This window comes from Vicugna pacos, chromosome 7 (genome assembly GCF_048564905.1).
Source record: "Vicugna pacos chromosome 7, VicPac4, whole genome shotgun sequence".
NCBI lineage: Eukaryota > Metazoa > Chordata > Mammalia > Artiodactyla > Camelidae > Vicugna > Vicugna pacos.
Window position 1 is genome coordinate 327,052 of NC_132993.1, and position 14,580 is coordinate 341,631.

The 14,580-nt window shown below is 53.4% G+C and overlaps 1 protein-coding gene across 2 annotated transcripts in view; it reads left to right on the forward strand.

The window, feature by feature from the left end:
* Positions 1 to 13,819, forward strand: part of ESYT2 (extended synaptotagmin 2) — a 72,157-nt gene extending 58,338 nt beyond the window's left edge. For both annotated transcript variants that reach the window (XM_072964056.1, XM_072964057.1), the window contains 7 exons: positions 3,960 to 4,109; positions 5,459 to 5,844; positions 6,791 to 6,889; positions 8,199 to 8,330; positions 9,232 to 9,337; positions 9,699 to 9,748; positions 9,836 to 13,819. In XM_072964056.1, the coding sequence (XP_072820157.1) occupies positions 3,960 to 4,109; positions 5,459 to 5,844; positions 6,791 to 6,889; positions 8,199 to 8,330; positions 9,232 to 9,337; positions 9,699 to 9,748; positions 9,836 to 9,881 (969 nt within the window). In that variant the 3' untranslated portion in view covers positions 9,882 to 13,819. The remainder of the gene's footprint in view (positions 1 to 3,959; positions 4,110 to 5,458; positions 5,845 to 6,790; positions 6,890 to 8,198; positions 8,331 to 9,231; positions 9,338 to 9,698; positions 9,749 to 9,835) is intronic.
* Positions 13,820 to 14,580: the final 761 nt, after the last annotated feature.

Below are 14,580 nucleotides of genomic sequence, written 5' to 3' on the forward strand. Positions count from 1 at the left end.
AAAGAACCGCACATATCTAAAAGGTGCCGTTTATGGGCCCCTCCCCGCAACCAGTGTGTCTTTGTCAGACGTGGTCGTACAGAAAATGCTGTGTGGTTTCAGTGTTTACTTGTCAGCTCTTGGCTGATTGTCACTCGTACCAGCTGTTCTTGATTTTTGCGTGCCGACATCTTACTCTCAGCCCTGCTGACCTCGCTGCGGTTCAGGTAGCTTCCGTGTGGACGCCTTAGGATTCTCCTGCATGCGGTCTGCTCGCAGTGACCCTTCTGCTTCTGCGTTTCCCGTCTGGGCGCCCCGTTGCCCGGCCCGGGCTTGGCGTGCCTCGTTATCTCTCAGCATGAGTGGACACCGTTGCTTCCTGCAGACTTAAGGGCGAAGCATGTGTCTCACTGCCATTAAGTGTGACGTTTGAGGGCATTTCCCTCTCTTCCTGCTGCTGGTTTGCTGAGTGTTTTTGTCACAAGTGGATGTTGAATATTGCCAGAGACTTTTCTACAACTAGTGAGATGATCATGTGGTTTTCTTTCGTAAATATACAAATTTTCTTTTGTAAATACAGTGAAATGCATTGTTGATTTTCAAATCATAAAGCTTGCAAACCTTTATTTGGTTTTCAAGATTTAACATTAGAAAACTTTGCAAGCAAACCTTTTTTTGCATTTTAAAATTAATTTGTTGAAATATAATCAACATCAAAGAACTGCGTGTCACTTGATCATGATGTAGTATACTTTTTATGTACTCAATTTAATTTGCTAAAATTTTGTTAAGAACTTTTGCCTCATAAATAGGCATCAAGGGTATGTTATGCAGCACAGAGAAATACAGCCATTATTTTGTAATAGCTTTAAATGGAGTGTAGTCTATGAAGTTACTGAGTCAGTGTTGTGTACCTGAAACTGACACATTGTAAACTATGCTTCAGTGAAGACAAGTGATTTTTGCATCTTAGTCATGGAGGATGCTGATCTATAATTTTGTTTTCTTGTCCTGCCTTTTCATAGTTTTGTGTCGGATTCATGCTAGCCTCTGAAGTAAGTTGGGGAGTATTTCCTCCTCTTCATTTTTCTAGAAGAGTCTGTTTAGAACTTGTTTTCCTCGAGTGCGCGGTAGAGCTCACTACCAGAGCTGTCCGAGCCTGTGGAGAGAAGATGGTCAAGTTCAAGTTTAATCCCACTGATAGACACAGGTCTGTCAGGGTGTCTGTTTCTTTTTGATGGAATTCCATGCTTTGCCCCAGTTACTCTTCGGTTGGTTGGTAGGTTTTGCCTGACCTGGATTAATTGGGTGTATTGCTGATTGCATTCTATCTCCTTGTTCTGTCCTGGTCTTTCAGTGGGTGCCTTCGGGTGCCTTTCACCGTGACCACCGCCTCAGTCGTGCAGGTGCCAGGCCGCGGTGGCTTGTCCTCTCCTGGGCTCTATACTCTGCGTCTGTGCCTGTGTTTAAACCCACCATGTGCAGTATTATTTCTGCTTTGAACTGTCAATTATATTTTAAAGAGCTTTTTAAAGATAAATACATGGGGCTGCCTTTCCTATTCAGACGAATATTCAGCACCCCGGTGACTTCACTCTGCTGAGATCCCGGTTTTCAAATGGCGTGGCTCTTCCGCTGAAGGGCTCCTGTGGGGCTGCTCTGCAGAGCTTTCTCAGCCATCGTGTGTCTGGGAAGCTGTCTGTTCCGCCTTCGTTTGCGAGAGGTGTTTTCACGAGACATAGGACGCTTCTGGCTAGTAGGTTTCTTTCCTTCCGCTTTCTCCCATCTTGCATTGTTTCTGATGAGAAGTCTGGGGTTTTTAGCCGTGATTTCTTGGATTTCCCCCACCCCGAGACTCATCATCCTGCAGACTTTTCATCTTAGCAGCTGAACTCGGGTCTTCCCCTTCCGCGTCTTCCCCTGTTCCTGCGTGTGTGTCACGGAGGTGTCTAGCTTCCAGTGCCGGATCTGCTTCTGCGAGTGACTTACCTTCACTATGGGTCATATATTCCTGCTTCTCCAGTTTTCCATTGTGAAGTTTCCATTATTGAGTGCTGCGGGTTTTTATGCCTCTGGATATTATGTTTCCTTTTCCTCATTTGCAGACAAGTTACTTGGAAACACTTTGAGCCTTTGGAGGCTTGACTTAAGCTTCTGTGGTCTTGGGACCACGTGACGTCGTGGGTCCGATGCCCTGGGTGCCGTGAGACCTCTCCTCCTTGCTGGGAGTGGGTGCTGTCTGCAGCACTTTGTGCCCTGGGAGCTGCCCGCTTGTTTTTCCTGAGGCATCTTTTCTGGCCTCAGCTGGTTCGCTCCCTGCACGCGCTGATCAGCAGATGATTCGGGGGCCCTTGGAGGCCTCCAGCTCTCTGGGGAGCCCTCCCCTGCCGGGGGCCTCCTGCTCCCTGATTTCCTCACCTGGGTTCTCGGTGCGGGGGCACTGGCTTCGTCTGGGGTCCTCACGCCAGCCTTGTGGCCGGAACGCTGCCCAGCGACCAGCCCTGTTGTCAGGCTCCTCCCCTGTGTCCACCCTCTCTGCACCCCTGTGTCCAGGGTCGGTGCTGTCCAGCCTGAAGCCCATTGCCTCGCTTACCTGTCCGGCTTTGAAGCTGAGGTGGGACGGTACATGTGGTTGCTGTGCTCCGTGATGGTCAGAAGCACAAGTCCTTGGCATCTTTTAAACTCGGATGTGCGCCTGCTCCTCCCACATGTCTCAGCTCTAAGGAGAGCACTGTTCTCAGTGGGTCACGCAGCTCCCGGGGGGCGTCCCTGTGGCCGGGTTCTGGCCCCCGCGCTCCTTTTGGCACGGCCTGCTTCCCAACACTCAGTCTCTGAGGAGTTTGAGGGCCTTGGTTTTGTTTAGCTTGTATGACTCCAACTTGTTCCTCAGCCCCTGAAGTCTGGGGGTTGAGGGGTGTCCTGTCGTGGGGGTCGCTCAGCTTCCTGACAGAGCGCCAGCCACAGTCGGTCGGGTGTGCCCAGCCTGCTCTGTTACTGTCTGTCTGTTGTTTTATATTTTCACACTGTTTTATACGAAATGTGTATGTCCAGCTACTTTTTTTTACTTTTATGCTTGTCTAGCTAACTTTTTCCTTTATGAATTGCACTACCTTTAAAACAATCTATAGTAACTGAGTCTTGAATTTAAAAATATGACTTTTGAAATTCTATAATGATAATTTTATTTAAAAATGCTTTTGTGATTATAGTTTTTTAAAAATTTTTCTTTGTATTTTGGGGGGGTAATTAGGTTTATTTGTTTGTTTATTTTAATGGAAGTACTGGGGATTGAACCAAGAGCCGTGTGAATGCGAGGCATGCAGTCTACCTGAGCTGTGCCTTCTCCCCGTGTCATAGTTTTAAAAGTAAGCATCACACTTAGGTTTTCACATGCAGTTAACTTCCTTGACTGGTTTTGTATAGCCCGTGAAACCACCAGAGTTCTTACTCTTTGGGGTTAGTTATTTTGTATCACAACAGCCTAACAGGAGTAATTCCTGTTGCAGGGATAAAGCTGAGGATTGTAATTCAGGAGACAGAAATGACCAGGCATTCAAAGCAGATATTGTAGATTTTGAATAGGGAAGGCTTAAAAGAAAGAAACGTGTTTTCTCCATGAACCAGGGTCACCAGTAGAAGCTGGGTACATCACTAGGAGTGTGTGCTTTCACCATTTTCATAGGATTTGAGGCGTTTCCTATGGACCCTCAGATCTGTGCAGACCGCTGCCTCTTAGCGCAGAGTCACAGAGCATGGTTTTCTTTCTCACACTCGGGATGACTGCGATGAGGAGACACAGGTGCATGTGACCCGGGTACGTTGTAACACCTGTCACAGAGCTTTGTGTCTCCTGAAGAGGTTTCCTGCTGCACTACTCACACGTAAAAGGAGGTGGCTGAAGTGTTTTCAAAGACTGGGATTTGGACCGTGTGGCTTTCTGTCTCTGTCCTCAGAGCTGAGTGTGCTGTGGTGTCCCGCAGGTCAGAGACGAGCAACACCAGTGTTCTCTGGGGAACCTGAGGGTCCCCCTCAGCCAGCTGCTCAGCAGCGAGGACATGACTATGAACCAGCGGTTCCAGCTCAGCAACTCAGGCCCCAACAGCTCGCTGAAGATGAAGCTTGCCCTCAGGGTACTGCGGTGTGCGGCGGGCCGCTCAGGCAGTTGGGAACGGGCTGGGAGGACGAGGGTTGGGGTGAGGGCGCAGGGTGGGGGGCCCAGGAGGATGGGGGTCAGGGTATGGGGTGCAGGGCAGGGCCAGAAGGATGGGGCTCGGTGTGCAGGGTGGGGGACCCAGGAGGATGGGGGTCAGGATGTGGGGCACAGGGAAGGGCCAGGAGGATGGGGTTCAGGGTGTGGGGTGCAGGGTGTGGGACTCTGGAGGACAGGGGTCAGGATGTGGGGTGCAGGGTGGGGCCGGGAGGACGGAGATCGGCGTGCAGGGTGGGGTACCTGGGAGAGTGGGAATCAGAGTGTGGGACACGGGACAGGGGACTCTAAATCCTTTGGCCCTGAAAGTATTTGCTATCTTGATCAACAAAGTTTTCTGTTAATGTTCAGTTTTCAAAGTTCATTAAGAAGAGAAAATTTAATAAAGCCCTGCAGGACGGCAGAGGTGAGGTCATAGGAAAAATAAATTTTGCCCAAAATAGACAATGATTTGTTTGTAAGTACCAAAGGAATTGCTGAAAATAAAACTGGCAAACATATGGGAAAATGTTAGAACCCCCTAATTATTAAAATGAAGAACCAACTTTCAAGTCAAACAAACTTGGTCTGTGGAGGGCGCAGTGGAAACGGTCTCCTGTGCCTGGTCACCCCTGGGTGTGGGGACGGCCTCCCGCAGGGACCACAGCCCCTCCGGTTGTCCAGCTGGAGCCCTCCCCCTGGACGTCCGGCTTCTGGTAATAACAGAACTGGAGACGCTGGCTGCAGCTTTACTTCATGGAAGCAGAAACAGACTTCAGGCTGCCAAGGTGACCCCAGATGCAGAGTCACAGACGTAGATCTGCTCAGGCCGTGTGCTCAATTCAGAGCACATGTGAAAAGCAGGCAGAGTCAGTGACCCACTGCCCACGCAGGGGAGGGTGTGGCTGCCCCTGCTGGACCCTGGTGGAGACGGTAGGGTGGAGGCCCACGTGGGGTGGGGTTTGTCTCCCGGCCAGGGCGTGACGCGACCTGTCCATGGTGACGCCGCCCCTGCCATGCGTACCCGCTGCCGGTGGAGGAAGTGAGGTGGAGGAAGTGAATGGGACGCACGGGAGTGAGTCTGCGCGTGCGGTGCTGTGTCCCTCCCTCCCACGGGCCTTGTCCTAGGCTTCCTCCACACGGTAGAAGAGCTGAATGGATAGACCGGATTGTTCTTTGTGCTTTGTGCGAAGCTTTAAAGAAACACTTGCAAATGAGTATCTCTAAGCTGTTCATGTGTGAGGCTATTACCAGTGTCACTGGCTTTATTTTTTGGTCTCTTTTCACCTCTAGGTGCTCCACCTTGAAAAGCAAGGAAGACCTCCAGACCACCAGCACTCAGCTCAAGTAAAGCGACCCTCTGTCTCCAAGGAGGGCAGAAAGGTTTCAGTCAGATCTCAGACACCCGCATCCCCAGGCACCGGTGACAGCGGCACCGCCCCGTCTACACCGGTCACTGGGGGCAGTGACAAGCCTGGTGTGGACGAGAGAGCCCAGCCTGCAGAGGCCGGTCCCCTGGAGCCAGGGGACCTGGGCAGAAGCTCCTCCAGCCTGCAGGCCGGCGCCGCCTGCTCCCCTAGCCACGCCTCCGTCAAGGAGCCCACCCCGAGCATCGCCTCAGACATCTCGCTGCCCATCGCCACGCAGGAGCTGCGCCAGAGGCTGCGGCAGCTGGAGAAGTAACATGGCTCCCCACCCCGGCTGAGTCGGTGCAGGGCCCCGGGCTGTGGTGGGGTGCCAGCTAGGCTCAGCTGCCTCCAGGTGTTGCCCTGCCTTGTGAGGCCTCTGGCTTCCATGTAAACCTGCCGTTTCCAGGGCTGGTGTTCGGCTCACTTGAAGATTAGGCCCAGTGGGGTGATGTGGCCACGAGTGGGAGAGGCCCTGGGGCTCCTGTGCGTCCTGCCCAGACCAGGAAGGCAGTCTAGAGCTGATCCATTGGATCCTAAATGGGCAGGACTTGGCAGGACTTTGTTGCGTCAGAACAGGTCCTGCTCTGTCTGCTTGTCCAACCTCCTTACCACCTCCAAGCTGGTGCTGTGTTTGGAGGTTTGTGGGGCTTTGTCCCTCACGCCTTGAGTTGGAGGTGTGTTGGGGTTTCCTTGGATAAGGGCCTGGAAGCCTGCACTTGTCCTGAGCTTCTCTGTCCACTGGAGGAGGAAGTTGCCCTCTTAAGTAGTTCTCCTCTTTGCTGCACCAAGGAGTGTGGGCTAAGATGTGGGGTCAGAGGCACGCGGCTGCTCCTGGGGCCCGTGCTCAGAGCCACCCGTCTGTCTCAGAGCCTGGGCCAGGGCTGGGCCTTGACACAGAGATGAGGGCATAGTGACCCTGTTGGCCCATCCCTGAGAAACAGCGAGTGACTTTCACGGGCTCTGAGGAAGGCCCAGGCCCAGGAATTCCGCAGCACGGGGTTTGTGGTTAGGAGATGCAGTGTCTCATTTTTAGGTTGAGCCGTCAGCTTAGTGACGGAGTTACGTCCACCTCTCACATGAAGGCTGAGCCCAGGGCCTGTCTGTGCCCGGGTCCACAGGTCGCGTCCGTGGGCACTTCGCCCCTCGTGAGTGCATAGTCTCACGTGTGGCTGTGGCAGTGACATGCCCCCTGTGTTGTTCTGCTTTGTCTCCCCAGCGGGACGACCCTGGGACAGTCACCCCTGGGGCAGGTCCAGCTGACGGTCCGGCACAGCTCCCAGAGGAACAAGCTGGTGGTGGTCGTGCACTCCTGCAGGTGAGAGCGCGGGTCCCAGCCCAGTGGCAGGGAGGCTGTAGCCCCAGTTTCACTGCACTTGTTGCATGATGTCTTCTAGTCAGAACCATCTTGGTTTCGTTGTGACACTCCCTGGAACTGCTGTTCTGTGGTCTGCGTGACACTCCCTGTGGTTGAGTGTTTAGGGCAGGAAAGTGAGCAGTTTTTCTTTTACTGAAGTGTCTTTGGGGGATTGGACTTCCAGGAGTGGATTTGTGTCCGCCCAGGGTCTGGGCGAGTCCGGGTCGTGGCAGCAGAAGCCGTGGTCCTGCAGGAAGGGGCGCACCACTCTTCCCCGCCGTCAGGAGGGCTTAGCGTGCGCGGGGCTGATGGGCAGGCGTGCAGCCGGACGCTGTTGTTGCTTCTGTTGTGCTTGATTGACGGTGCTGGTTGGAGCTGGCGGGTTATTTTCTGTTATGTGACTTGTCTGTTTCACTAGTAGCTGTGAAACAAGTATTTGGATCTTATAAAAAGGTGTTGGAAACACAGGAAAATAAAATTAGTGAGATTTACAACTATGACCTCACAGCCCCAGAGCCCGGTTCAGTGCGTGTTTGCTCACGGAGCCCCTTCCTGCTCCCGAGTCGTGGCTGTGTGAAGTCCAGGAGCAGAGCACTGACCGGAGGGCTGTCCCTGGCTGGATCTTCAGGTCCATCAATAAGTGAACCATCTGAAGTGGCCACACATGCAGTTGACCCTTGAACGACCCGGTTAGATCTGCGTGGCTCCACCGCACGGGGTTTTTCCAGTAGGAAACGGTACAGCACTCTATGATTTGTGGCTGGCTGGATCCTTGGAGACAGGACCGTGTGTTCAGATGGGTGGCACCCTCAGCCTCAGTGGAGTTCAGGGGTCAACTGTGATTACACACTGGGTGGTATTTGGCCCAGTTGTCCTCAGACAAGAGTGGTGTGGGCTGCGGGAAGGAGCTGTCCCTCTTCCGTGAAGGGATTAGGTGGACACAGCAGACAGTGGGGTCAGCGGCCTGTGCAGGAGCCAAGGAGGACCGAGTACACTGGGGGTCCACGGACAGTGTTGGGAGAGGGGTGGCTTCGTTTGGCCGTGAGTGCAGTGAGGCTGTGTGCGGAGGCCAGGCAGTAGTTTCCGCGAACTCTGGGCCCAGGAAGTGGGCAGAGGCCAAAGCAGCTGTGAGGAGCTGGCGAGGGGCCAAGACAGAGCTGCTTCTGGTGCCCTCAGCACGGAGAGTGCGACCTTAGCCGGTCTGTTCTTGTGGGCACGCCGCGGTCCTCCGTGGTCTCACACCCAACTGCTCTCTGGTTTATATCCTCAGAAATCTCATCGCCTTCTCCGAGGACGGCTCTGACCCCTACGTCCGCCTGTATCTGTTACCAGACAAGAGGAGGTCGGGAAGGAGGAAAACACACGTGTCCAAGAAAACGCTGAACCCCGTGTTTGACCAGAGGTGTGTCCATCTGCGGGGGGTGGGGTGACCCTTGCAGGAAGGCCCCAGGATGTAACCGCACAGCCCTGCTGAGCTGTCATGAACTTGACAGTGTAGATAAGCAAGTAGGCTCTGGGCTTCACACGTGAACCCTCAGGCTGCACTCCACGAGCTGAGCCCTGCGCATCTTGGCATGGCTATTGCAGGGCTTAGGGTGGGCGCATCGCCAGTGATTGGGGGACAGTGAAGTCGATGGTGCTTGAGCCGCCAACCCAGCTTATGTCCACCCGGAAGGTATCGTGGTTGCTCACAGTGACCTTACCTAAAGCAAGGTCAGAAACTGACCAGCAGACACCCGGTCCTGCTGTGGGCAGCTTGCTTGTAGGAAAGCAGTCACAGCCGTGTGTCTCTGCGAGGCCTCTGGCCTTGTCCTCTGCTTTTCCAGAGGCCCTGTGCCTGCAGCCCCATGGCTGCCTTGTGGACTTGGCTCCTAGAGGCATTTACTCCTCAGCAGCTGGCTCCAGCCGCTGGAAGTGTCTGTAGCCCGCCCTCCACTGAGGCCATGCCCATGATGCCGGTCTTCCGCCCATCCGGGTCCTGGAGTCCGTCTCCTCGAGTCTGTGGTCCAGTCCCACACTGAACCCCAGAAGAGCTGGGAGTTGTGTCCAGACGGGACATGGGGTCACAGGCGGTCGGGCCTTGCCCACATTTAGGTGCTGGAGTCTCCTCTCACATTAGGAAAGCAATGGAGAAACCTTCATGTCTTCCTGAAATGCCAGGCGCAGACATCCAGTTGGGGGACTCAGGTTTACAATAAAGGCAAAGCGTGACATGAGGACGGTCTCAGACAGATGGCTTTTAGTTGCTACAAAACAGCGCAGGTCACAGAGGAGCTTAGGAGTGGTCCTCTCTCCCGCTTCAGCTTCGACTTCAGCGTCTCGTTGCCGGAGGTGCAGAGGAGGACTCTGGACGTCGCAGTGAAGAACAGCGGTGGCTTCCTGTCCAAAGACAAAGGGCTTCTTGGCAAAGTAAGTCTGACACAATCCTTGATCAGTTCCTACGTTTCGTAGAAGTTAAGCACGTACCCAAAGTGCCTTTCTCGGACCAGCATCACACGGGCGGACAGCCCATGTCTGCTGCGCTGCCGTCAGCGGCACGGGAGCCAGTGTCCCCAAGAGGCGTCATAATAACTTAAGTGCAAGACTGCCGAGCACAGGGGCCCCCGTGGGTGTGACCAGTGTGGGGTTCACAGGCAGCTCCTCAGGGAAGAAAAATTGAAAAACGAGACTCAAGACGAGGGTGGTGCCATGTTGCCCCGAGTAAGACCGAGAAGATGGAAGAAATGGTGAAAGGCCTAGAACCCACTCCAGCAAATGTCTTCTCCCCCAGGTGCTGGTCAGCCTGGCATCTGAAGAGCTCACCAAAGGCTGGACCCAGTGGTGAGTGTCCCGATCGTAGGCAGGGAGCCCGGGGTGTTCGTGCAGGGGTGCCCCCATGACCGTGTCTGCCTTCTTCCCAACTCCCAGGTACGACCTCACGGAAGATGGGATGCGGCCACACGCGGTGCCGTAGGCGCTGCCCGGGGAGCCGTCCCGCTGCCCCGCCTCTGTGCCCGGACACGCCTCCCTCGGACGCACCAATGCTGTTTTTATAATTTCGTGTGTTCAGTCACGTGTACCTTATGGTTTTATAAAACATGTTGACATTTTAGGCGTATTTAGCCAATATTATCCTTGAATTTTGTATGCTTGATTTACTCCAGTATTCCCGCCAGGTGTCACGGCTTGCAGCAGGGTGGCAGTTAGCTGCCGTGTGACGTGCAGTGTGTGTGGGTTGCATCCACTAGGAGGTGCTCTATGGTGGCCTTGTTGTGTGTATCGCTGAGGTACTTACGCTGTGTAAATAGACTCTATTTTTTATAGTCTCTACATGCTGGTTTCAATTCAGAGGAAAATAGATCAAGGAAATATATATATTTTTTCTTCTAAAACTTATTAAATTCTTATGACAAATAATAATTTTTGTCTTTGCAGGAAAAAGTTCTCAGTGACCTATTTTGTGGTGTTTCTTTTTAAAAAGAAAGGCTGAAAGTTTAGTAAATATTAGTATATTTCTGCCCATTATGAATGATGAAAGAATGTATTCAAAATATTTACACTTCCAAAAATACAAACATGTATTATCAAGAAGTCACTTGAAGTGCTTATAAGGAAAAATGTATAACTGAGTAATATAAGATATTAAGAGTTGTCATGGCTCATAAACCATAGTGTGCTTATCTGAAATTTCTTGCATAAAATGAAGTGTCTTAAGTGTATTTTCAGTTGCTTGTTATAACTTACTCATGGGACAGTGCTCAGTACACAGCGACCCTTTCCTGGAATGTCACTCAGGCAGATCTTCAATGGCAGCAGTTAGGCTCTTGTGCAATTTTCAGTGTTTTCTCAGCCCGCACTGTGTCCCAGAGGCTGGGAGGTGGATTGGGGTCCGCAGACGGGAAACCAAGTCTGGACGTTGCACGCAGGGTGGGCTCCCCGGGCTGGCACCCGCCCGAGGGGTCTCCGCTCGCGGCTCTGGGCATCTGTGACCGCCTCCCAGGCTTCCCCACTTGTGCTGCCAGACCTCGGCGCTGGGCCACTGTTTCACAGTTTCCATTGGGGAATATATTTTTCTTCTTAGATTATGAAAAGCATGCTTTCTGTACTTAAACAGCTGAAGCCTCTGGGAGGGAGGCTCCTTCACAGCATCCCAGCTGTGCGGGCAGGCCGGGTGACACCAACGACTCCCGAGCAGTGAGGACGCCAGGCCACGAGCAGACGTGGGACAGGCACGCTGGGGCTGCCCGGGCGCGTTGGCTGCCTCACACTGTGCACCATGGCTGACGTGTCAGGGGCTCTGACCTCGCGGCGCAGGCTCTTGTGCTCTCCTCAGCAGTGAAACTTCACGCTGAAGCTGCTTCCTGTCGTCACAGGAGGACGCTGACGTGCAGGGACGCAGGCTCATGGAACACGTGAGGCCGGTGTGTTAGCAGCATGGCAAGGACATGTACTTCATAGACCTCGCTCTGCCCGTGGCATTGAGTTTGTTGGAGATTTTTTTAAAATGAGGGTTGCTGAAGGGCTTCTGGTGTAATTTCTAAAAGAGGAGAAATACTCTGAAATGTTAGGATAGCAGTGATTTCTGCCAACATCCTCAGTTTCGGGGCTTTGCAGCCATGCGTGTCCCCTCTTCAGTGTGTTTTATTGCTGGAATGCCTCACTTAGGCAAATAGGTTCAAAACCCACACAAAGCCAGTGGCAGCACGAGGCCCACCCTCTGTGGATGGTGGGGCTGGACAACCCCCAGTGGCCGGCTCCATTCTCTTTGAAAGGGAAGGAGGAGTGGAAAGGGACTATTCTGTGGTCACTGAAACTCCTCCCACGTAGACTCTGCCTTTACGGCAGACGGGCCATCACAGGCGACCTCACACACCCGCGGGGCGGCTGAGCATCCCCGTCAGGCCGGACGCTGGAGGCCCAGGACGTGCATCGCCAGTGCTCAGTAACTGACTGGTCCGGGAAAGGGAACTTTAACTTCTCTACGTGGAGGGAAAATTAAGGTAGGCGAGTTTGAACTCAGTTACTGTATTGCTCATCCTGTGCCTGAAAGTAGGAAGTCTGAGGTGTTGTTTCAAGTTTCAGGTTAAAACAGAAGCAGCCTTGTAGCTGTATTTGCCACGATTTGTCCATCCTGTGGGAATTCCGCACACAGACGCTCCTGTCAGGAGGCCAGGCCTCCTTTGCAGACCAGCGTGTGTGCCCACCTGGGGCTGTGCCGGATGCTGCGGCAGGTGCTGGTACGCGGCCGAAGGTCCTCTCTGCTCAGCTGACATTACACGACGGCGCAGGGATTTACTCAGTCAGACTTCCACGTGAGCTCGCTTGTGACTTGTATCCCCTTTGTCTCTTGAAGTGAGTTTTTAGTGTGAAACCAGAGAATTTAAAGCAGATGAGATGATAGAATTTATGTTTGCTGTTTGTGAATTCTTTCATGTTCAGGAGAAGCAGGTCACTGGTAAAGGAACGTCCGATCACTGGCATGAGTCTTTAGTTTCTGTCTTCATTGGCCTGTCCTCAGCCGGCCTCAGACTCTGGGCTTTGAAAACGGGATTATTTCCTGGAAGATACTCACGAGTAGAAAACAGTCTTTTAAATGCACTCACTTTGTAACTAGCGCCAAGAGAAGTGGAAGTGGGCCTGGTCTGAACAAACGGAGGCGCGGGCCAGGGCGGGTCTGTGTGCGGCCGCCCCTCCCGGCCCCCAGCACCTGGCCCTCTGGGTTTCCTTCTGCGTTGCTGGCCTCTAGGCTCTTCGCTGTCTTCTGACCCCAGACTGTAAGTGTGGAGGAGCGCAGGTTTTGGGTCTGTTTATTGTTTTGCATTCTGCTTAATACCGTTGGCACCTGTGGTTTCCCGTACAGACAGTGCTGCTAAGCTCAGGACCGTCTGCCCCTCTCCTCTGTCCCTCTGCTCTGTGTCCCGTCTGCCTGCCCAGTGCTTCAGCTGGAGACCTAGACCATCCTGACGCCCCCTCCGTGTGTCTGCACACGCAGACGCCCAGCCCTTTAGTTCTGCGGGCGGTGTACCCCGTCCGCCAGGAGTCCCGGGAGCCCAGTTACCTCCCAGCTCACGCAGCTGGCCCACATTCTCCACATGGCGGCCAGAGGGACCTTTTTAAGTCCAGATCGAATGCACCATCTGCTGTCTCCCGTTGCTCTCAGAACAAAGACCGCTGTGGTCTGGTGTATTGTGTGTGGCCCTGGGGCCCCGGGGCCTTCCCAGTGGATCTGCTCCTGTCGGCCCCACCCCGTCCGTGATGCCCCGCACAGGACTCACACCTGCCTTCCCCGACCCTGCCCCATCTGACCTCCCCCTCCCGCCCCGCTACTCACCGCAGGTGGTTTCCTCCACGTTCTGACCGACCCTTCGGTCCAGGTTCAGTCTTCTGTTGGAAGGGCCACGTTGCTCCTGTTTGTCATGCTTAACACAAGTGTGATTTAGCCCTGTTTACGGCCGTTTCCCGCCTGGACTGTAGGGCTCCTGGGCAGGGTTATGTGGGTGTTTCTAAGTCTTTTCTAATCGTTTACTACTGCTCCTCGCACATGGTTGGTGGATAAATATCTGTTGGATAAAGGGTGTATGAAGTTGGGCAGACCTTAAACAACAGTAATTTTCCACTTAAAGACAGACGCCCATGGACAGTTCATAGTAACATTGTGAGACAAGGTACAAAGCCAGTTATCTGAGAAGCCACTGAGGCAGGAAAGTGGGAAGGGAGCCGGGAACCTGTGTTCAGTGTTAATCTGGAAATCCTGGACAATACAATATGAAAAGAAAATGATTATGAATTTTGTGTTGGGCAAGAAGGTCATTTTCAAATATGAGATTGTCTCCCTGAAAAACCTAAGAAATTCATCTGAAAACTTTTGAATTGAACAAGTATTGAATAAAGGGCCAGTCATAAAAACTTAAATTTCTGTGTCTTATGCACTAATATTAACGGCTATTAGAAAATATGACGGGAAACGTCACGCAGCAGCCTTGGAGCTGCAACTGCGCTGAGCACCTGCAGCCAGTCGGGGGTGCAGAATGGGTGGGGGCCCCCAGGGGACTGTCACCACTCACCTGTCTGGCCCCTGGGGCAGCCACGTGAGAACAGTTTGTGGCGATTGTTTGGCACCACCCCAGGCAGCTGCAGTGTCACCGACTGGGACAGACAAGAGCTGACCAAAACATTCTGAAGGAAAACCTAGGAAAGAGAGGTCCCAAGGGCGCTTTGAAAAACTCTGGTGTTCCAGGGGCTCTGGAAAGACGTGTGCACCTGCCCAGGAGAGGCCTGTGCGAGAACGGTCTGCCACCTCCAGCTGGTGTTGAGGCTCTGCAAGCGGGACGCAAAGAAAGGCAGTTGTCGACTGCCTGACGGGATGTGGAACACAGACCACCTCCCACACACACATGCCCTCCCCCCCTACATGCACACACACTCCCCCATGTACACACACTCCCCCACTCCCTGCACATGCACTCCCCCCTCCATCCCTCCACACTCCCCCCTACTCCCCCATGTACACGCTCCTCCCCCGCATGCTCCCCCAACATACGTCCTATGTACACACACTCCCCCCACTCCCCCCTCCACATGTACACACCCCCCCACAACACTCCCCACACACACACCTCACACACACACACTCCCCCCGTGTACACACATGCTCTCCATACATACCCTCAGGC